This window comes from Natrix helvetica (assembly GCF_964273705.1).
Source record: "Natrix helvetica genome assembly, chromosome: 6".
Taxonomy (NCBI): Eukaryota; Metazoa; Chordata; class Lepidosauria; order Squamata; family Natricidae; genus Natrix; species Natrix helvetica.
In genome coordinates, this window is record NC_138553.1 from 16,367,642 (window position 1) to 16,392,574 (window position 24,933).

At 40.5% G+C, this 24,933-nt stretch overlaps 1 protein-coding gene across 2 annotated transcripts in view; it reads right to left on the reverse strand.

Annotated features, from left to right (window-relative positions):
• IQSEC3 (IQ motif and Sec7 domain ArfGEF 3) overlaps positions 1–24,633 on the reverse strand; it is a gene marked incomplete at its 5' end in the record, with an annotated part of 253,802 nt that extends 229,169 nt beyond the window's left edge. For both annotated transcript variants that reach the window (XM_081957148.1, XM_081957147.1), the window contains one exon: positions 24,080–24,633. In XM_081957148.1, the coding sequence (XP_081813274.1) occupies positions 24,080–24,633 (554 nt within the window). The remainder of the gene's footprint in view (positions 1–24,079) is intronic.
• Between the last annotated feature and the right edge of the window lie 300 nt (positions 24,634–24,933).

Below are 24,933 nucleotides of genomic sequence, written 5' to 3' on the forward strand. Positions count from 1 at the left end.
GCAGCTGCGAGCTATGGCTCCCTTATCTGATAATTACCAATGCAGCGTCTCTTCTCCCAAGGTTATTTCTACATGCCATTATATCAATTGTCTCTACTCATCTGATCAGATTTGGGGAAAGGAGTATGGTCAGGTCCTGTTGATTAAAGGGTGTCCTCTGGTGGGACCCAAGAAGGAGACTTTTTCTGAAGCAGCATCTTCTCCACAGATCATGATTCCTTCCAAAATTAGATTATCCCTGACCTGCTGTCCTTTTACGAGCCCCTAAAAATTTAGCTTTTCTTTCAAGCATGGAGCTTGGAAGAGAGTTGAGCCCATGAGTTGGATACATTTGTTATTGATTGGTTTATCCTTGATGGCCATTTTTCCTTGGCTTTATTGCATTCTTTATTGTATTGATGTTTTATTGTGTTAGCCATCTAAAGCTGCTTATGTAAGATGGGTGGCCATATTAATTGAGTAAAATAAATAAATAAACCTCACCCTAGCTTGGCATGCTCAAACAACGGGTTCTCAGCCTAGCATTTCTTTGTGGCTAGGATTGGGCAAGAAATAAACATGCCATTCACTTGTTTTAAGAATTAGATTTTAATTATTGCTTTTAATTATTTTCTTTTTAACGATTCGACTTTGGGATTGAAAGATTGGAGCTTACAGCATTTAAAAATAAACCATTTCATTGTAAATTAGCAGAAAGAAACCCAACCCAAACCAATAAAAGTGAAATTGTATTTTTCAGGTGAAAGACAGTGTTGCTTACTTTTGCATAATGCCTGAAATCTGACTTTATTTTGAAGACAGCAAAAGTGAAAGAAAGAAAAAAGAAGAATGCTCTCATCTCTGTGAAATTCCTTTAAAATGTTGCAGCTTGTGGCAACACTGGCAGGGTATACTTTTCTACTTTTGATGTTCTCTACCCTAGTTCAAGAGGGACACAGTGACTCAGTGGCTAAGACACTGAGCTTGACTAACAGAAAGGTCAGCAGTTTGGTGGTTCGAATCCCTAGTGCCGCGTAACAGAGTGAGCTCCCAGTTACTTGTCCCAACTTCTGCCAACCTAGCAGTTTGAAAGCATGTAAAAATACAAGAAGAAAAATAGGAACCACCTTTGGTGGGAAGGTAACAGTGCTCCTTGCGCTTTTGGCGTTTAGTCATGGTGGCCACATCGCCACTGAGATGTCTCCTTGATTAGTTTCCACCCATTGCTTCTTGTCCTGCCCTCAGTTGCTTTGAAGAATAGCTTGACTGCCTCTTCTTTGTGGCAGCCCCTCAAATATTGGAACACTGCTATCATGTCTCCCATAGTCCTTCTTTTCATCAGACTAGACATACTCAATTCCAGCAACCATTCTTTACATATTTTAGAATCCAATCCCCTAATCATCCTTGTTGCTCTTCTCTGCACTCTTTCTAGAATCTCAACATCCATCTAATAAGCCTTACTCAGAAAGGCACTCTCTGGAGATTGCCATCATTTGAGATCTGAAAATAATAGCTTGCATCTTCTTATAGGAGGCTCTGCTAACCCACAAGATACTAACTGGGTTAACAATCAGCATTGGGAGAGTTTCCCACCCACTTTCTCCATGGAATATCCCCTTTCCCGTGAGTCCTTGCACCAGGGAGTTACTGGCATGGCTGCCCTGTCCCCAGACCCTCTGCCATTGACCAGTCAGGCAAAAGCAGACATGGAAAGTAAAAGTTCAGCAGTTAAATTAATGCCAGGAAGACACATTCAATGGGTGTTGGACTCTAGACATGGAATTCAACACAGCACTTTGTCCTCTTTCTTTCTCTTCAACAGGATTACATAGATCAGTCAGGACAATGTATTTCTTTTTGGAGAACTCATGACCAGGCTAACCAAATGAAGGTGATTTAGCTTTATGCAAGAGTTGTCTATTTGGAATTTAAGCTAACCCCCTTGAGGTTTAGTCCAGTGGGTCAGTTACCTTTTGGGGGGGGGGGCACCCATCACAGTCCAGTAACCTCTCCTGGATCCCTTTAAATACAAGAAAAAGAAAAGGTATCCCAACTGAAGAGATTACTAATGCATCTCCCCAACATTTGTATCATGCTACCCTTCAATCATCAGTCCTAATACTGACTTCAGGGGGGTTAAATGCCAACAAGATTAGAATCAAAGCAGGGCCATGGAACACAGAAGGGAAATGTCAAGGTTTGGAGAAGGACCAATGATTAAAAATGAGACCAATTCAATAAGGCAGGACTGATGCACAGTAACTGCAGGGTAGTGAATGTCAGCTAGAAAAGAAATAATACCTTGGCCAGGAGAGCACTCCTGTCACCTATCCTTCAGCCTACAGGAGAAAAATAAAGGAAGAGGCACAACCTCACAGGTGACAGCAACACAGTCTCTGGCCTGTTCCCTACCCTTTGGGCTTCAAACCAGCTTGTTTGGCAGGATGCTGAAAAGATTGCAATACGTAGCATGTGTGTATGCATCAAGGATGTGGATTTAAGTATGCAACTGGCTCATAGATGCTTATTTTTAAATTTAGAATAGAATAACAGAGTTGGAAGGGACCTTGGAGGTCTTCTAGTCCAACCCCCTGCTTAGGCAGGAAATCCATCAATGGTTATCCAACATCTTCTAAAAAACTTCCAGTGTTGGAGCATTCACAACTTCTGGAGACAAGCTGTTCCAATGATTAATTGTTTTAACTTTCAGGAAATTTCTCCTTAGTTCTAAGTTGCTTTTCTCCTTGATTAGTTTCCACCCATTGCTTGTTCTACACTCAGGTGGCTTGGAGAATAGTTTGACTCCCTCTTTTTTGTGGCAACTCCTGAGATATTGGAACACTGCTATCATGTCCCTTAGTCCTTCTTTCTATTAAACTAGACATACCCAGTTCCTGCAACCGTTCTTCGTATGTTTTAGCCTCCAGCCCCCTAATCATCTTTGTTGCTCTTCTCTGCACTCTTTCTAGAGTCTCAGCATCGTTTTTACATCGTGGCAATCAAAACTGAATGCAGTATTTCAATTTACTAAAGGAGCTGCCATTACATTGTTCTACATTGTTCTACACTGAATAATGAGATGGAATCCAAATGCTGCCCTTATTATGTCATTGTTATATCTTCACATTTACAGGTAATCTTTGACTTTCAAAGTTAACAATGGCACTGAAAAAAAGTGACTTACAACTGTCTTTCACACTTATAACCCATGGTCATGTGTTCAAAATTCATAAGCTGACTCATGTTTATGACGGGTGCAGTGTCCCAGGGTCATATGATCCCCTTTTGCGACCTTCTGACAAGTCCCATTGATACCAGGTTCACTTAAGAACATGTTGCTAACTTAACAACTGCAGTGATTCACTTAACAACTGTGGCAAGAAAGGTCGTAAAATGGGGCAAAATTCACTTAACAACTGTCTTGCTAGAAACAGAAATTTTGGGCTCAGTTGTGGTCATGAGTCAAGGACGAGCTGTACATCCAAGAAAAAAATAACAATTTTTTCAGCAACAAGTTCGGCTTGCTCTAGATTGGAACCACTCATTGGTGGGATACGACTGGTATGCCCCAGTACGGGCGTACCAGTGCCTGCTGGGAGCACCAGGTACCATTCTGGTACGGTGCTCTGGAGGGCCCACCTGCCCGTCCTCCTTGCCTTCGAGCCGATCAGGGCTTTTGAGCATGCGCACATAGTGTACGGCGCCTGCACAATGCTCCGCCCAGCAGCTGGAGCGTCACGGGTGGTAAGTATGCATGCACTTGCTGAGCGCTTGCTGTACGCATGCACATGGTGGACGCCGGGCCCCGTTGCAGCGTACCAGTTGCAACGAGATCCGGAACCCACCAATGGAACCACTCCTTCCTTTTCCATACCAGTCCCAAACTGGGTTGAAACTAATTGCATTCATGTCTATTTCCATGCATCCATATGCTTGTTATTCAACCAAATAAGCATTTTCGCTCTGCCTATCTCCTCTCCTCTTTTTATTCCATCCTTTTGTTATCTCCTCTGTGTTGAGTTTTAGACTATAAGTCCTCCAGGGCACAAACCTGTGTTGTAAGTGCTTTCTATACCACCTATGCACAGGGATGGAGCAAAGGAATAAACACATTTCTTTTATGAATAAGGTAAAAAAAAAACAATCTAAGTTTCAATAAGACCAAATAAGCTGAATTGTCTTTGCCACACAATGCAGTTATTTTTACATCAATCTTCTCCAACCCGGTGCCCTCTAGTTGAACAGGGAGTGCAGCTGTCAGACTTCCTCTTAACTGTGGTTGGCAAATCTAAAGTAGACTTTGGAGAACTGAAACACATCTGAAGGGCACCAGGTTGGGCACACCAATATGGATCCACCTGGACATTGCTGCATATTCCAAACCATTGCCCGTTTCTGCCATCACTTCTTACAAAGGAAAAACTATCAGGTGGGTAGCATAAAGGGAATACAAAATGCATTCTGATTATTATTTCATTTCCATGTATGAACGGGGTCTGCAATTCAGTTCAAAAGATTCCAGTGCTGTGGGTGCTGCTATCGAATGAAACACACCTGTATATGCACGGCAAAAAAAAATTGCCATCAGCGTGACAACACACTGTAAATCTTCAGCTCGAAGTTAAATGCCTTCCATGTATCTTGTGCTTAATGAAACTAATAGGCAAAGTTGTGTTTAGCCTCATTAGAATCCTGAAGTATAAAAGGGAACCTTGCCCCTGAGTGTTAATAACTGGTCACTGCAAATCACAATGAATGCATAAAATGTTTCACGGCATTAGTGCTGGGCCTCAAAGAGAAGGGGCAAAGCAATCAACCTGTCGTTGAAAACTAAAGTTGCCACGCTGAATCAATTAAACCATGCATTACACCAAGCAAAGCCTTTGCTTTCCCAAAGCCAGAATAGGGAGATGTTAGGGCATAGGTACTCAGAAATATATGAGCAAGGTTAATTTTTTTTAAAAAATGACTTTTTGCTTTCCCTTGACCTGAGTTCAGGCTTACAGTGACAAACCTGGGAGTTTGCAAAGCATCCAGCATTAATGATGAGAAAGGTTGAGTGTATTCCCCTTGCCCCAATCCATTCGTTCGTTCGTTCGTTCGTACGTATGTATGTATGTATATTGGATAGATGAGTAACCTGACATCCAGGATAAGTCATGATTCCAGTGTTGGATGAAGCCAGGAAGCCCTTTTCCAGATATTATTGTTTTTGTTTTTAAAAAGTGCAGCCTTTGCACGATCACATTTTAAGTTATCGTATTTTTCGCTCCATAAGACACACTCCCCCCCACCAAAAGTGGGGGGCAACGGTGCCGGTCCTTTGATAAATAGTGGCTGGGCCGCCGCCACGAGGTCCTTTTACAGTGCTGAACTGCGTCTCTTCTGTCTTCGTCATTGCCCGCCTCTTCTGTCTCTTTTCCCCAGTGTAGGAGTCCATAGGCAGAGTGGGCACCTGAGAGGACATCTATCTGTGGTCCTCACAGACTCTGCCTGATATTTTTTTCTTGTTTTCCTCCTCTAAACCTCGGTGTGTCTTATGGTCAGGTGCATCTTATAGTGTGAAAAATACAGTATAGTTTGCTCCAAACTATTGATTTCAAACTAACTTAGTAGTTACTGCCTCTATATCATATTACTTTGTTATCAATGTTTATATTTAATAAACATTATCAATACAGGAGGGGAGGGGAGAGGAAAGGAGAGGAGAGGGAGAGGAGGAGAGGAGTCTATGTGACACAGAGACAGCCCTAACTCATATTTGATAATACATTCCTGGTTGTCAATCAGCATCTCTTAGTTATTTAGCAACTAATCACCAATGTGCTGGGTGTATATAACACAAAAAAACTGACACATCCTTCCTAAGGCTGATAAATCTGTCATGTACTATCCCTTTTTATTTTCTTTATTTTTCCTATTGTGCTCCAGCTGGGGCCTAAGTAAAGACAACAGAATGGAGATAATTTTATAACAAATCAAGTAATTTTTCCCATCTGTTGCACTGAAAACATTTCTTTCTGCTTTTCCTCGTGGTTTTTCCTGCCAAAAGGAAAATAAAAGATGTTTTCTGAGAGTAGATAAAACAAGAAATAAGCCCATCAGTGAATACTGAGAAGGAAAAGGCTGGAAAGGAAACTACAATGCGAAAGAAACAATGAAAACAACCAAGGAAATTGAACAACAAAACAGAGATAGCAAAATAAGAAGTTAGGCAAGGAAGGGAGTATCCAATCAATAAGTCGAGAGTAACTTGTGATCTCTCAGAGTCCTAGTAAATTAATACTATTACAATAAAAAACAGACTTCTTCCAGCCAGCCTGAAGTCAATTACTGGTAAGCCCAAGATTAATTTTAATTAACTGGCAAATAAACAAATAAGCAATGTTGTGAAATGATAATTCTCATCATAATGTGTAGACATGCACATCTGGATATTAGCAGAATGCCTGACGCAGTATGTGAATAGTGTTTAGCATAAGTGGCTGCACTGTGAGTGTGTACCTATGCCCTGACTCTCCAACACTCGGTTTTATCACTGATGACAGAGACTGGGAATTAGCATTTGGTACTCTCCAGATGTTGTGGATTCCAATTTCTATAAACCCCATCCAGAAAGTTCAAGGATCAGGGATAGAGAGCTTGTTGAGAACATTTGCAGGGTAATACATTGCCCATCCATGACTTTGACTGTTGCATGGGTTTCACAGCAGAAAAGGAGAGTTTGCCACCAAATTCATACCCATTGGGGAACTACACCAAATGTAAGCATCCAATACATCCTTCTTCCCTGTCTAGAGCAAACTTTAAACTGCCAGAATGAAGCCACCTTCTTGGCTTTGTCGTTGGCCAAAAAATAAGTCATTATCAGTATATGTTTCTGGCAGTAGCCAGCATAGGGGAAGCCGTATCCTTCAGCCAAAGCCTCCTTTAATGTTATTCCTGGCTTGAGGGTCTCCTTCATTGTTGTTGTTGGTTTTTGTTGTTAGTTGCAAAGTCATGTCCGACCCATCGTGACCCCATGGACAACGTTCCTCCAGGCCTTCCTATCCTCTACCATCCTCTAGAGTCCATCTAAGCTCACACCTACTGCTTCGGTGACTCCATCCAGCCACTTTATTCTCTGTCATCCCCTTCTTCTTCTTCTTTTGCTCTCAATCTTTCCCAGCATTAGGCTCTTCTCCAGTGAGTCCTTCCTTCTCATTAGGTGGCCAAACTATTTGAGTTTCATTTTCAGGATCTGGCCTTCTAAAGAGCTGTCAGGTTTTAATTTGATTTTATTCTTGTCTACCCTCAAGAATGTTTGTTCTTCTCGCCATAAAACTGTTCCTGAGATCTGACTTGGTGGGCTTGGAGCATACGTCCATGGACAAGATGTCAAAGATCACCCTCTGGCTCTCAGCATCTGCTGCTACTTCTCTCATCCAATAACTTGAACAGTAACACCCCAATAGCTAATCATTATACCTTCATAAGATTGCATGGCTTCAAAACACGCAAAAATCACATTTGAAAGATAAATATACTTTTTTAAAAAGGATATACATAAGCAAGAAGAAAGTTTTAAAACAAAGAAGTCTAATATCAAAAATGTCATGATATGGGCTCTTAGATTCATTTTACAAGCTAAACGCAGGTGGATTTCTTCTAGAGCTGTTTTAATGTCTTCCGTCTTCACAGCTGTTGGGTAGATTTCTCTCCTCCTTCTCAGACTCTTTGTCCTTGTGCCTCCAAGTAGACAGAAACTCCTGCCCAAATTTTCCTATGGTGTCTTTTTTATGATACCCTAGGACACATTTTGCTCTTCCCAATTATTTTAAAATTTGAAGCTCATGAAAATAAATTGTATGTACATTATCTTTTCAGGGACATTAATCCTTTCCTTGCATTCAGTTTCCAAAATATTTTTACTGAGCCAATTTTGTTGTAATGTGGTGGGGTTTTTTTTGGGGGGGGGGAAAACAGATTTTCTGTAGCAATTAATTTACTTCTTTTAAAAAAATATTTGTGATCTGGATCGTTAAAAATTTAACAAATGAGTAGTTAAATAAGGGGAAATCATACTGTAAACTGAGAAGTCAGCTGGGCATAAAATTGCAAGGAGAATTCTTACTCTTTGTTGGTTATCAAGAAATTGGCAGAAGCAAAACTTGGGACCACAAGATGTTGTTGTTATTATTGTTGTTATTTAGAAATGTTATTTTGCCGCTTATTCACATGGCGACTCAAAGGAGCTTACACCCTCTTTTTTTGTGAGTCAAACAACAGCAATTGCATTGGTTGACAGGTCTGCTAGATAATTTATCGTTTTTAAGATGTAGACCAGGCATGTCCAACCCATGGCCCAAGGACCATATGAAGCCCTGGGTAGCTAGGATGCAGCCCCACAAGATCTTAAGTTTTTGACATGAGTATGTGATTTTATATTACAGGTAGTCCTCAACTTACAGCCACAATTGAACCCAACATTTCATTGGTTAAGTGGGGTTGGCCCCATTTTACAATGAATTTTGATTACATGATCATGGGGATGCTACAAAGGCCTTAAGCATGAAAAACGGTCATAAGTCACTGTTTTCAATGCCATTGTAACTTTGAAATAGTCACTAAATGAACTGTTAAGAGCTGTGGTGGCACAGTTGTTAGAATGCAGTACTGCAGGCTACTTCTGCTGATTGCTGGCTGCCAGCAGTTCAGCAGTTCAAGTCTCACCAGCTCAAGGTTGACTCAGCCTTCCATCCTTCTGAGGTCGATAAAATGAGGACCTAGATTGTTGGGGGAAATAGGCTGACTCTGCAATTGCTTAGAGAGGGCTGCAAAGCACTGTGAAGTGATATATAAGTCTAAGTGCTATTGCTACGGTTATTGTTGTAAGTCAAGGACTACCTGTTTTATACAGGTAGTCCTTGACTTACAGCAATAACCGTAGCAATAGCACTAGAACAATTAGAACAATTAATCAGTGGAACAGCTTGCCTCCAGAAGTTGTGAATGCCCCAACACTGGAAGTCTTTAAGAAGATGTTGGATAGCCATTAGTCTGAAATGGTATAGGGTTTCCTGCCTAGGCAGGGGGTTGGACTAGAAGACCTCCAAGGTCCCTTCCAACTTTACTATTGTATTGTATTGTACATTGTACTACTATTGAGGACCAACTCTACTATTGTATTGTATTGTATTGTATTGTATATTTTATATGTGGCCCAAAGCAATTCCTGTTCACTCAATGCGGCCCAGGCAAGACAAAGGATTGGAGCACAGTGCTGTGACCAACCAGCTGAGCTGGCAGCAGATTCGGCCAGTAAGGAGGTTGGGGAGGAACATGGGCCAGTCCTGGAGTCTGGGGAAGGCTCTGATGAGGGCTCTGTGTCAGAGGCAGAGAGGATGCCAGAGCCTTATGCTAGTTATCAGCTGCCTTCAGAGTTGGATATCAGTGAGGCAGACAAACAGCTGGAGCCTGTTCCCAGTGTGCACATGCACAGAGTTGCCAGATGAAAGGAACAATTAAAGAACAAGGGTTGACTTGGGAGTAAGGCAATAGGTGGATGATGAATGGACCCTCCCAGAGCAGTGAAGGTGGAGTGGAGTTTGCAGGAGACAATTAGTTTGCTTAATTAGTTCATGACTCTCCGAGACTCCTTGCCAAGTTTTACAAATATCGGCCTGTCAGCTCTCCAAGCTAGATAAGGTCTGTGACTGTAAATCTTCCCTTGAAAGACTTTGCTGGATGTGAATGAGCAGAATTCACAGTAAATTAACAAAAGGGTTTTTTGTCAGAACAAGGAGTTTGCTTCATGCTCTTGGGAAGCCTAGATCAGAAAACATGGGTGTTCAATCTTTCAGCTTGCCTTGGCCACATTGAGTGAAGAGGAATTGCTTTGGACCACGTATAAAATATATAATACAGTTAATGTATACAAATCATACAATAAAGTTAAATTTTTACAATCTTGTGGCTGCATTATTAGCTGTCCAGGGCCTCATGCAGCCTGCGGTCACCTAATCTGAATAGGCAACCAACTATTAGAGACCTGGAAAAAAATTATAAAGTCTTTCAGGTCAGCTTGGGCCTCGGATGAGAAAGAACAATGTCTACTCTAATTTTAGTGTGTGTTTCCTAACATTAATTCCAAGTTCCTTCTGGGTTCTTGCTTCACACCCACCTCCAGCCCAGCACTATCATGCATGAATTAAGTATTGTTTTTATCATGAATATTAGGGCCAATTGCTTACAATGATTATCCTTCTGGGGGGGAAAAGTATTTTCATCTGGTTGCAAAGAGGGTTGTGTTTACCCCATTACTCTACAGATTAACAGTGCAAGAAATTAACACTTGATGCAGAATTTATGAATCAGAAAACCCCAGTGTTTTCATATCAGGCATGAAGGTGGCCTTGAATGGAGAAGAATCAAAGTGTGTTTTTAATAACAGCTAGAGAAAAAAAAGAGGGATGCGGTGGCTCGGTGGCTAAGACACTGAGCTTGGCAATCAGAAAGGTCGGCAGTTCGGCGGTTCAAATCCCTAGCGCCGCATAACGGAGTGAACTCCCGTTACTTGTCCCAGCTGCTGCCAACCTAGCAGTTTGAAAGCATGTAAAAAATGCAAGTAGAAAAATAGGGACCACCTTTGGAGGGAAGATAACAGCGTTCCATGCACCTTCGGTGTTTAGCCATGCTGGGCACAGGGCCACGGAGACGTCTTTGGATAGTGCTGGCTCTTCGGCTTTGAAATTGAGATGAGCACTGCCCCCTAGAGCCGGAAACTAGCATGTATGTGCATAGGAACCTTTACCTTTAAGAAAAATAGGATCATCTTCAGCTTCAAGCAGTGACATTAGATCCAGGTGATGTGAGAAATGAGTTTCAGGGTTGAATGGTGGGGTACTTGGTGCTCCCCGAGCTTTGTTGTTTGCTTACTGATGTTTCACTCCACAACTAGGCAACTGCCATTGTGCAAGTGAGCATGGAGTTTGTTCCCTGTTTATATGCAGTAGCTTGCCCTGCCAGTTTTGATAGGAGTGTGGTTTTCTCCTTCGTTGTCCTTTGATGGGGGTTATTGTCCCAAAGATGCTTTTTCAGGAGGCAACTGGACTTTCTTCTTTTTTCTTTTGAAGATGTTTCGCTTCTCATCCAAGAAGCTTCTTCAGCTCTGACAGGATAATGGGGAATGGAAGGAGCTGAAGAAGCTTCTTGGATGACAAACGAAACATCTTCAAAAAAAAGAAGAAGAAAGTCCAGGTGCCTCCTGAAAAAGCAGCTTTGGGGACAACCATGACCTGGATGACTGAGAATCTCTACAGACTGAAGGGGTTTTTGTTTTTTTAATTGAGTGCCTCAAAAGAGACAATTAAAAAAAACTAAAAAGGAAAGAGCAAGATCGGAATACATCCTTTCCAGCAAATGACACCCGGATAAACAGGAATTATTAACAGGAGGCAAACAATCAAAAGAGTCCTCTACAGCATCACTATAGGCCAGGGGTGTCCAAACTTGGGAACTTTAAGTCTTGTGGAGTTCAACTCCCAGAATTCCCCAGCCAGCTATGCTGGGAGTTGAAGTCCACAAGTCTTAAAAGTTCCCAAGTTTGAACACCCCTGCTATAGGCACTGTGTCAGCCATTATGTAAGATGGATAGGAGGAAGATTAGCAAAGAGCCTCCATGAACAACAACTAATCATAAAAGACACAATGAAAACCCCTTAAGGTCACAACACATGGACAGACTCAACCATAGTTTCGATGGGTAAACCATAGAGAACATTCTAGACCAACCTACCTACTGTAAATCCAAAAATGCTAGGGAATTCCTGGAAGCTTGGCATTCAGACAAACCAGCCATCAACAGACCCATAGAAATAAACCATAGTTAAACACCATTCAAAAGAGACGATGTAAAAGCTAAGAAGGAAACAAAAAGACTAGAACACATCCTCTCTAGCAGGCAATACCCAGATAAGCAGGGATTAACCCCAGGCAAACAATGAGGCAGAACACAATATCCTAATCAAAGAGCTACCAAGGAGAAAATGGGGCAACACTGGCAGGCAAGCTACCATTGATAAACAGGGAGCAAATCCCACACTCACTAGCACTGATGACATTGCAGGCAGTCCTTGACTTATGACCACAATTGAGCCCAACATTTATGTTATTACGTTAAACATTTGTTAAGTGAATTTTGCCCCATTTTACAATTTTTCTTGCCACCGTTGTTAAGTGAACCACTGAAGTTATTAAGCTACTACACAGTTGTTAAATGAATCTGGCTTCCTCATTGACTTTGCTTGTCAGAAGGTCACAGAAGGTGATCACACCGACCCCAGGACACTGCAACTGTCATAAACATAAGTCAGTTGCCAAGCATCTGAATTTTGATCATGAGGATGCTGCAATCCCAATGTAGCTTTGAATGGTCACTAAATGAACTGTTGTAAGTCAAGGACCACCTGTTCCCAGTCAGATGATGAAGCATCTGCAAGCAAACAACCCAGCTCAAGAGCACTAAGGACTCTACACTTAGAATATGCCCACTGAAATTAAATAAAATGAGTTTATACCCAATTCATTGTATTTATACTCCAGAAAAAGTGAGCATTTATGTATTCCAGCTAACAGAATAGCTTAGTTGGCATTGGTTAGGATGCCCCTTGATTGGAAGAGAGAGGCCCCTTCTGTGCTCTACCTTATCCTACCAATGATTTGGAATTGGCCCTGTGTACCAATACTTCATTTAATTCCTTGTCCCTCTCCAAGCCTAACCAAACAAAATAGAAAAGCAAAAATGAGTACAAAAAACATAAATCTGCATTATTTCACTGTATTAACTAAACTAATTATATTTAGATTAGCTTCCAAAGGGCGATAATTTGCACTTTGAATGCAGACAGTCATATATTCAAACCCTCCCATCTCAAAGGTGGGAAAGGTTTCATTATCAGGATTAAAAACAACAAAGTGTCCAAAAAACCTTGGAAGGATTAATTGAATAATAACCTCTCTAGGTGAAATGCCATATGCTTCTAATGTATGAATATGTTATGTTTGAATAACCTGTGGTTTGCTGTTCACATGCAGACCTGAGATGCCTCCCATGTAGTGGGGTGCAAATTCACCCAGCTGCCATATTCACACATACATACTGAGTCTTCTTCTACTGTTAAGAAACTGCTTTTATTGTGGACGATAGCATACTAGAACATTGTTTTTCAACCTTAGCAACTTTCAAGCTGTGTGGATGTCAACTACCAGAATTGGAATGTGGAATTCTGGGAGTTGAAGTCCACACAGCTTGAAAGTTGCTAAGGTTGAGAAACACTACCTTAGAATGTGGGAGAAATTGTCCCCAAATGGAAAAGGAACAGGCAGCAGGGAGGTAGTTCAAATCTCATCAGGCTCAAGGTTGACTCAGCCTTCCATCCTTCTGAGGTTGGTAAAATGAGGACCCAGATTGTTGAGGGCAATATGCCGACTCTGTAAACTGCTTAGAGAGGGCTGTAAAGACTGTAAAGTGATATATAAGTCTAAGTGCCATTGCTATTGCTAGTTGAGCTAATACCTTGGCTTACTCTAATCCTATATTCCTCTCAAGAAGTGGTCAACATCTTCATGTGCAATTTGCTGTACTGCAGTTCTCTATTCTACCGTAGTACCTATCTCTTTTTTGGAGTATATGCACAAACCAGATAAAAGATTATTAGAAGAATGATGGGGATTATGATTCAAAGTAGTAAGCATTGCTACTAAGATCAGCCTGATAATTCTACAAGGTCCTGTTGGCCTCAGAAGTAGAACACGGAGTACATTAGCAAAGTCCTTATATTTGCTTATTAGAGCAATATTTCTCAGCAATGTCAGATAACACAATTGCCTACATAAGATGCAGTGTCTTTGGCTATGATTTCAGGTCTCCTGCTGTCCAGTCTTCCCTTCTCAGTTAGATTTTCACAGCAAGATCATTCTTTGGCCTGTGATTCATTGTTTCAGTGTCTGGTTTTTCTCATGCTGTGGTGTACTCATCTCTCTTCACCAAAGTATATTTCTCAGGCTCTGACACCATTTCATGTGGCCCAAGCTCAGCTATTTCCATGTATCTTTTTGTTTGCACTATGATGCTAGTTAAGAGTATTGTGTATTTACTACATTTATAAACCCCATGCTTCCTGCAATGAAGTTTTAAAGTAGCTTGTCTGATTCGGTCTATGAATGGCTTATCCTCACAATGGTTCTCTGTGAGACGTGTTAGAATAATTTCTATATATGTTGACAGCAGCAAGACTACTGTATACACCAAAATGGGAGGATATTTCAATCCTCACCATGGATGAAAAGGTACAGAAGCTGATGGAGTTAGCAGAGATGACCATTTTGATCAGAGGTGGGTTGCTCTCAGTTCGGCCCAGATTGGGGAAACCGGTAGTAGCGGTGATGGGAGGCTCCGCGCACCCACTCAGACGCGCGCGCACGAGTGAACCGGTAGTAAAAAAAATAGAAACTCACCACTGGTTTTGATCAAAGAAAAGAATATAAGTACTTTTGTTGCTAAATGGAAACCGTTTCTGGACTTTGTTCCTGAGGTGGAAAAAAATGAAATTTGGATTTTGGGTTTTACTGATTAGATTGATTTTTTGCTATAGAAATGGCTAGTTTTTATTATTATTTTATTATTGTTGTTGTTGTTATTGCTGTTGTTGTTATTACTATTATTATTGAAAAGTAAAAAGTTGAGGTTTGGTGTTAATGCTTTATTCTACTGCAATAGACTGAGTCAAAAGTCAATAGTTTTTTTCTTCCCCCTTCACTTTTCTTTCCCTTTCTCCTCCCTACTGAGTCCTCCTATTTGCTTTTGTATTTTTGTATTTTATTCTATAATTCAATACAATGTTTAAAGGTTTAAAAAAGAACAACTTCTCTCAATATTCTTTCTTTTTCCAACCTACTATTCCTAACGATTTGCTTCCAGAAGTTGGTGGTCCAACATAGGAGATTTTTAAGAAGAGACTGGACAATCATTTGCTGAAATGGTATAGGGCTTCCTGCTTGAGCAGCTGGTTGGACAAGAAGACCTCCAAGGTCCCTTCCAGCTCTGTTATTCTGTTATGCCGTTCCTGACACTCCCAGAATGGGGATTATGATCATTCAAGTCCAATATTTCTGCAGGGTGTTAGGTTGGGGAAGAGTCTGATAAGTTAAGACTCTGATAGGTTAAAAAACAATCCAAGGTAATGAAATACCTAGCTGTCAGTCCTATTCTGACAAGACAATCACTCCTTAGCTACTATATTTATCCAGATAACTAACTCATTCAATTATTGAATAAATGCAACCATTTAAAAGATGGGCATTATATGTTGGACATATTCTGAAATCTTACGTTCTCAGTATTCTCAAAAATATATATTGGAAATGCCATTAAAAGTCAAATATATAAAAAAGTTGGTATTGCTCAATAAGATAAATTTGATCACAGCTATTAAAATGAAGTCTTAATTCTTCCCAATGCAAATATAAAACACGAGGCCCTGATATTTAATAATATTTACTTCAAAATTTGATAACAGCAAGTCTCATTTAATGATTCATATGGAACGGTAATTTATAATTTATTTAATATGTATATCATAGTAATATTTAATAAGATTTGAAGGATGATTTATTAGTATTTGACAGGGTATATTACTTGAGATTTTATATATTATCTCCTACAAAAATTATTAGAGGATTATGAAAACTGAACAACTTCAATTTCATTTCTTCTTTTAAATTAAATTCACAATTTCTCATTCATAATGAATTTCGATGGTGAAAAAAGTAAGGTTCTACATTTAGGTAAGAAAAACAAAATGCACAGGCACTGTATATGTGGTACCTCGCTAAATAGTAGTAACTATGAGAGGGATTTTGGAGTCCTAGTAGGCAATCATTTAAATATGAGACAGCAGTGTTCAGCAGCTGCCAAAAAAGCCAACACAGTTCTAGGCTGCATTAGTGGAGGGATAAAATCAAGATCACATGAAGTGTTAATACCATTTTATAATGCCAGTTTTGGTCACCACGATGTAAAAAAAACGTTGAGCCTCTAGAAAGAGTGCAGAGAAGAGCAACAAAGATGATTAGGGGACTGGAGGCTAAAACATATAAAGAATGGTTGCTCGAAATGTCTAGTTTGATGAAAAGAAGGAATAGAGGTAACAAGATAGCAGTGTTCCAATATCTCAGGGGCTTCCACAAAGAAGAGGGAGTCAAGCTATTCTCCACAGCACCTGAGGGTAGGACAAGAAGCAATGGATGGAAACTAATCACGGAGAGAAGCAACCTAGAACTAAGGAGAAATTTCCTGATAGTTAGAACAATTAATCAGTGGAACAACTTGCCTCCGGATGTTGTAAATGCTCCAACACTGGAAGTTTTTAAGAAGATGTTGGATAACCATTTGTCTGAAACGGTATAGGGTTTCTTGCCTAAGCAGGGGGTTGGACTAGAAGACCTCCAAGGTCCTTCCAAACTCTGTTAATCTATCCTATAAAGTATGGAAAGAGAATGGAAATATTGAATAACATTTGCCAGGTTCCAGGTACTTATTTCAGATCTATAGGTGCATTACAGTAGCAGTTGAACATTACAGCAGTGGCTGGGAAGTCTTGTATGGTTGGAGTAGACTTTAAAACGTTAAGGGTTATAGACTGAAGTAATGAAAAAAGAGACCGTGTGGCAAAGCAACAACATCCAGTTTCTGCAAGCAACGGGATCTTTGCTGCTGTCCATGGTACTGAAACAATGTTTTGCCAACTATCCTGTTCCAGAATTAAATTTCCATTGTAGCATTATTTGAAGTTTCACATCTGGATAGAAAGACATGTTTCTACACTTAGGACTCTAAGACAGGACCATAAAGCAGGAATAACACCACACAGGTAAATAAAGGAAGCTATCAAAGTGATAAATGGCATTTATTTTATAACTGGCATTACTGACATTCTTTTTAGGTAAACATTATTGAGAGAAGCTGAACAATAAATTTCCAAGAATTCTGATTAATTCTAAGGAGGGAGGGAAAGGTTCTGATTGTAGAAATTCAGTTCTGCTTTCTTTTCTTTCCACGTATTCATTTCTGTCCCTCTTTCACTCAAACCATTAGAGTTATGAGACTACAAGGATCACTGCCTATTTCTATTTTGCTGGTACAATGGGCAAATATTATTTTAACATGACTAATAACCCATAATATTTATTCTCAGTGCCTACAGAAACTAGTGGCATGGGGTTGTGTAATGATTTTATCTCAGAAAAAAAATCCATTCTGGTAAGAACAGATGCATGGAGTTGATGTAGGAAAACAAAACCTCCTGCAATGCAATCTTTTGATCTGAAACTTACATAATTGGTTTATTGAACAAAACCAAGATATAATAGCCTCAACCCTTAGCATAAAGCCACATGGTCCACACATCTAGTTTTTGCATTATGGCTAAATATATGTTAGTCATAAATAAGGATGCAGCAACCTCAACAGCTGAGGGGCAAACAGCATGCTATGCACAAATGAATTAAAATGGGAATCATTTTGACCCAAGAAAGCAATGTTTAATCTTTTCCCCAGTAGGGTTCTTCTTCTCCAGCGTCTGCTATATTTCAATCTGTTCCTTTATTCAAAATCTTCCAAATGTGTATTTGTAAAAGTATTTGGGTTTGTAAGAGTCAACATTTGACTTAGACACAAGTTATGGGAAGGTTTGTTGCCTTTCCCCAACTTAATACCCACAAATATTACACAGTGAGATGACAACTAAGTCCCGCTGATCTGCTTTAATATTGGTGTAGTAGCATTGCATTTATGTTTTACTAAACAGTCAGTATTGTTTTTCCTCAATCATTATTTGAATCTAATAGGGATTTTAAATAATTCAGACTATTTGCACTGACCACAATAGGCTATTTGCAAGCAAAACCATTATAATATTTCTATGTTTTATGCCTCAAACTCAGAGTCATCCCAAGCTGTCTATGAATGATTGCATCCTATAAATTTGGGGGTTTGCAAATAATTCAGTAATCCATCTGAATATGCAGGAAACCACAGTGGTACTGATTTAGATTCAGTTATAGGGGTTGGTGAACCCTTCCTAAGTTATGCCACTCTAGTTACAATTCTGTATCTCCCATACAACTCCCATCATATGTGATCCAGAAATCTGGAGGGTTATAGCCCATCTCATCGGGGACGCACCAAATTGTGGAATACAAAGCTTAATTCTTTCTTTGTTACAATTCCATCATAAAGGAGGTCTTCAGGGAACAGCAAGAATGTAATAGGAGAGGGAAAAGTGATGCTTAGCTTACACCCACATTTGTACAGGGACAGAAATTGTGATCAAAACATCCAGCAATATTTTGAAGCTGATTCTTGCAAAAGGTTTTTGTCCAATCAAGGTGGCCTTTGTGCCCCTGTCTACTAGATCTAAATGTGGAAATCTTTTATGGAAAGGAACTAATGAATAGACTAGAGTTTAAATTTTCCAAAACAACTTACCCTTTTTAAAGGGGGGTGGACTGGCATAACAAATTTTTAATATAAGCAATTTTCAGAGATAAAGAAGGATATCTGAGAACAATAAACTTCTATAGCAAAATTATTAGGGCCGTATCATTCCTCCATCTAAAACTCCATCCATATTTGCCCTTAGCCATGTTCTTTCTTTTGCGGTAGTGAACAAATCTCTTCGTACATAATCTGTTTCATCATTCAGAATGGTGAGGTAAAATTATCATAATGTTAGAAATGCATGCTGGGACTGAAGGAAAACTGCCTTGGGAGGATCATTAGGGACATTACTGTACATAACACATCATTGTACATGATGCTTCACAGAAACAATATCTCTGAAAGAACATCGTCACTTGGGAAAGATCATTTAAACTGCATGCCTATAATGGAGCAACCCCTGAGAGAAATAAGTGTAATAAACTATAAAGGTGTACCAATGTAATTGCACCTATTATGGGGTACCTTCAATCTATGTGTTACTAAAACTCCTGCATCTGTTTTATAGTTTGTAACCTTCAATTTGGATGAAATGGTGCACTACAGAGTAACAATTTTTGAATCGACAAACCTCAAAGAAGCTAACTTAAAGAATGCATCCAAAATCCAGGATCCATGACTCCATGGGACTGAAATATGGCAAAGTTGCTGCCACTTCAGTCCTGCTGCATTACCGCTCCATGTGATCAGGTGATGGGCATTTCCAATGCTCCCTGCCAGCTTCCTGCAAGGGAAGCCAATCAGGAAAGGGGAAATTGCTCCCACTATTTTTGGCTGCCCATGGTCATGCTGTTTCTCTGTTTAGATAAGGAAGTACCTCTGAAATGATGACCCAGTGGGTCACATGTTATCTAATTTAGAGTTAAACTAAATGTTTAATGGGAAATATAAATACTGTATACTTATTTCTCTCACCCAGGGCTCATATTCAATCTTGGCATCTGCAAAACAACTAAGTGATAAGCCCCTGGGATTGATTTGTCTCTCCTGGAAAAAAGCCTTTTTTAAAGAAACCTGGTCAACCGCCATGGATTTGGTCTTTCCAGCCAATTAAGAGCCCAGAAGCTATGGAGATGCAGATTCAGTTATCTGTTGTGGAATGTGGGCTCATATTTTCCCAGGTTGAGAGTGCAAGTGACTGGAACTGAGGAACAGAAACATTGCATGCAACGAAGGTGTGGTCTACTCGTAAGTAGGAACCTACACCACAAGGAGGGACCTCTTTCAAAAAATCCCAATGAAGTCCTGAAGGCAACAATACGCCTGGATCTTCCCAAAACTGTTTGTCTTCTCTACTTTTGTTTTGTTTTATTTTAGATTAGATTAGTTTAAGTAAAAAAAGGAATGAGATGCTAGCATGCTACAAACCAATACATAACCTCAGCAGTAATGAGTAGTCTAACAAAATCTCTGGACCACATGCATGTCTCAGAAATATGCTTAGAAAGTAATATGGTAGGGAGTTGAAGCCCAGAGCTTGATTTGCCTTCTGGAGAATAGGAATTTTGTGTCCATCCATGCTATAATTGCAGCCATTTCTGAAACTGCTTATGGCAAATACTCAACATTCAAATGTATTCACTACACTCCAAAGATTGGGAAATCTTTGCTAATGAAGAGGCATGGATGAGGATTTCCAATTATTTTCTTTCTTTAATTACTTCTTCAAACCACAAAAATCTGTCTGTCTGTCTTTCATCTATCTATCCACCCATCCATCCATCCATCCATCCATCCACATACCTACCTACCTATCTTTCATCTATCTAGCTATCATCTATTTATCTTTTATGAATACAAGGGGCTTGCTTATCTAGTCATTAAAAACTATGACTAGCTTGCTCTTATATTTTTAAAAGCATATCATATGCTTTTCAAAAAATGTTTCTCTTGCCTTGTGTTATAGTTATGCATTTATCTAGCCAATGTGAAAGAAGATACTGATGTAATGAAGTCTTGACAGTATTCCCTTGTTACAAATGCTCTTCAGATGCTAGGCACTTCCTGGAGAAACTGAGTGGAGACTGTATTTCTTAGAATGTGATTTTTGACCCAGTAAGTTTGCTGCTAGAACTACTGCTACAGATTTATCTGGGAGAGTGACTTGATACTGTTAAGGAAAATGTTAAGGAAAAATACATGTTGAGGAAAAGAGCCACAGTTTTTAGATCAGTCAAGTTAATTCTCTCCTTGAAAAACAATATCAAAGGCCATCTTTTACCGTCTTTAGAAAGCATGCAGTGGCAAAGGAGGATTGCTCGCTTATTTAAGCATGAATTCGTTACATCACAGAACTGGCACAGAGAAACTACTGTCTGTTTATGCTGATAATGTCTTTCGGTATATTTGGCTATTATAAACTCTGCTCTTTTTGTATGTAAAAGTACTAGTTTCAAGAAGAATTTTTTAAAAAAACAACTCCAGTTTGAAACTACTTTCTCTACAGAAAGAATGCTGCTTGGTTTCTAAAAGTTTGGTAAAATATGAAGTGGATAGGATGTAGGATGTCAGGAATAACATGGAGTCACCTTTATCAAACACAATATTGCCACTGTACAGACACAGTGCAAAGGATTTTGTAATCTCTCATCCTAAACATTTTGATAGGGAACAAACCCATTTGAAATTAGTATTCTCATCTGATCTATTCAAAATAATAAGTTCAAGTGTTTTAGAGAATACAGCCTAAGATACAAGCTATTGGGACATTCTCTTGTACAATCACGTAATGCTACAGGATTCTTTGGTTAGTTGCATACAAAGCTAATGGACGCCTTTCTATAAGCCTTCTAGGTCTGGAAAAAATGCTTAATCTTCACACAGCTTTTGCCCTAAAATATAAATTTGTGGCTTTTCCAACAAGCCGGCCTGGCTTGAACAAAATAAAATAAATGCTTGATTTAATTGTTAATTTTAATCCAATTTTTTAAATGTTATTGTTTATACTAATTGAGTTTGTTGGATTCTCTATCTAATTTCTTTTTAACTTTTGTAATATGCATTTTTCTTTTTAGTGCTGTATGCCGCCCTGAGTCCTTTGGGAGAAGGACAGCATATAAATCCAATAAACATAAACATAAATTCCCCTGATCTTTACCAGATGAAAGAAGATACCCTAAGATTACCCAAGGCAGATTTAATCCAGCTCTTCCAAGGGGCAAAACTGCATCTTCTGAGCTTTGTGCATCGACTGGTCTCATATTACACGCATATTTTGAGTTGTTTTGAGTTGAGAATTCATGTTTTATACATTGCAAAAATTAACCATCTCTTGCTTCTGCTCTTTGGTTTGCATTTCCAAAGCCACACAATTGACACTTAGCCTTTTGAAAGAAAGGGCACTTCAAACCTCTTCCAATTTCAAATGGCAGTTCAGATGATTGCCATTTGGAAATGGTAGATTTTTCTCTTGATTATCACTCCAATCAAACAGAGTTTGGGATCAGTTGTATAAAAAAAAAATTGTAAGTCACCAAAACAGCATTTGGAGGCTCCAATATGACGGACCAATTTTAAAGATGTTAAGATGATAGACTCCTTTGGCTATCAAACATACTTATCCTTTCCCCAAAATTACTATGCAAAATACTACGTTGCAGCTCCAACATATCTATAGACACGTCATATTATGGAGAGCTGACCTACTAGGCATGTTGTATACAGTACTGCATTTTTAGCTTAAAAATTGCTTTGGCAAACCTTCAGAATAAAACAGGAGGTTAATTTAACCTTGCTGAGGATGTAGAGCTTTTGCTGTCCCCGGCACAATACGTCAGAATTTTAACGTATCACTTGAGTGTACATTTGGATGACAACTACCCCACATTTTTCCCCCACATCAGTGTTTGAAAAAAAAAATGAATCCAAATGTTGGTAACAGGAAACAGATTTTCAGTTTAATGCACTGAAAGCATATGCATGCTCAATCTTGCAACATATGTGAGAAATGAGAATGAGATGGAGGGGAAAAAACTTGGCAATACTATTTTTGTAACACTTTTTTCCTAATATAAATAAACTAAGATTTATTTTTGTTGTTTTAACAGACTTCTAAATTTCCTGTTTAGCTTTTACACCGATACAGCACCAAAGAATGTCATTTTCAGACTTTGAATGTACAACAACTGAATACAGAAGAGCTTCTACAGCATTTTTTGGGGAGGATAAATGGGCCCAATATACCAATAATTGTTACCCGAAAATCATTTATTACTATGAGTTCAATATGCAAAACTTTAAAAAATTCTGATTATATGCTGCTAGGAAAACATATATTTTACATTCAGGAAAATAAAGCCACCCATCATGCGTTATATTGTCTGATTCGGAGAGAAAGGGGGCTACCCCTCCAAGTTGCACAATGCCTAATTCTGTGACAGCCAACTAAAAATATAGCCCTTCTTTCAAGAGACCATCTGCTTTTTAAGCAAAAAGCAAGTGACAAATTCTTATCATTAGTGATAATGGTAGCTTTAGCTTTCATCTGTACTATTAAAAATCAAAACCGAAGGCTAGATTCCAAATTTTGAACTTTACTTCTACACTATGAAGTACCCACAGCTAAGCTTTATTTTTATTTTTTTAATCTTTCTCTGTCAGTATAGTTATTTTAATTTCCTGGGCAAGCACACACGCCCGCGCACACACAAATTTTGTAATATCATTTCCTGAAAACATCTTGAAGAAATGGGCAGATAACATTAGCGTTATCCATTGACTAAGTGATTGGCAAATTTAAATGCAGTCTGTGTCCACCCTGAAAAATAACTATTACTATTTTGCAATAGTAATTCCTTGCAATAGAGTGATGCTTCCCCAGATCACACTACAGAAAACCACACTTTCTCTGCCAAAGGGAAACCTTTAAAAGGATTGTTTGATTCTTTAGCAGCTGGAAGTCATCATTGCATAGCATAAAACCTGCAGAGAAAGCAAACCTGCATCTTCACAAAAATATGAAAATAAGGTTCATCGGAACGGCACTAAGCATCTGTAATATGTCCATACCACCTTAATGGAAGGGAAACCCTAGTTGTGTAATAAGAGATTTTACATTACACGCAGAGAGGCGTACAAAACAAGGCGCACAGCTCAGCTCCTTCTCTCCTTCATTCAGATCTGCCTTTAGTTCTGGATTTCCATCACAAACATACAACCTACAAAATAGCAGGGACAGTGAAAAACCCATCACCACAACCACCACATGCTTTCACAAGAAGACTTTGCCAGTGAGTGGGTGGCGAATTTGATAAAACTGTACCCTCCAGCTACCGGGCAGTAATGAGAAAGCCAGTTTGGAATCAGCCAGATGATACCCCTATGGCTGGGCAGCTTTTGCCCCTCCGTGATCCTATGGAAAACTGTACAATTCACTCAGGAAGGGATTCCCCACCCGCCCACTCAATTCGATTGCAGCGGTCGGTTACACAGGATGGGAGCGGGAAGGACCAATCTTTGCTCCTCAAAGAAGGATACTTTGGATCCGTTTTACTTATTTACTTATAGGCATCCCAGCCCCCTCCTCCCGCTCTTCCCCCCGCCCCGTCCCCATCGACTTACTCTAGCCTTCTGACTAAGACGCCTTTGCCGAGGGCTGGGGGGCTTTTGTGCGGACGGAGGGCAGGGCAACAGCTCTTTTCCCGGCTGTCCTCGTGATGGTGCTGGTGGGGCTGGAGGGAAGGGTGCTGGTGTGAGATCGGCGTCCGGGTGCCGCTGGGGCCGGCCTGAGCCTGCTTGCTACTGCTGGGAGGAGGCGGCGGCTGCGGGTGCCGCGGCGGCGGGTGCTGGAGCGCCGGGAGCTGTTGGTGGTGCTGAAACTCCTCCTGCTCAGCCGCCGCCGCCGCCGGCTGCTGGCCCTGAGGCGGAGCTCGGCAAGGCAAGGAGGCAGCAGGGGGAACCCTCGGCTGCAGCGGCGGCGGCGCCGGGGCTTCCGCCGGGAGGGCGTACTGCTCGCGGAGGCTGCGGTTCTCGGTGCTGAGCTCGTCCAGGCGCTTCTCCAGCTCGTCGATGCGCTGGCGCTGGGTGTGGATGAGGCTCTGCTGGTTCTGGACGATGGCGGTGAGCTCTTTCAGGTAGAGCACGGCGCGCACCGGATTCTCCAGCAGGCTCTCCATGCCCCGCGGCCGGACCCCGCCGGCAGCCGTCTGCTGCGCTGGGTTTCGGCGAGCCTCGCGGGAGACTCCTCCGCACGCGCGCGCTTGCTTCGCCTCTCGCTCCCTCGCTTGCATGTACACACACACACACGCAAAGCCTACACACGCAGGAGAGGCGGCTGGCGCCAGCCTCGTTTCCTCACGTCACGCACAAGCGGGGGCGGGGGCAGACAGGCTCCTCCCCTTGCCCGAGAAAGACCGCCCCTCCGTCCTCTTCCCAAGGGCCCGCGCTGTGCCGAACAGGGGGGAACTAGGAGCGCT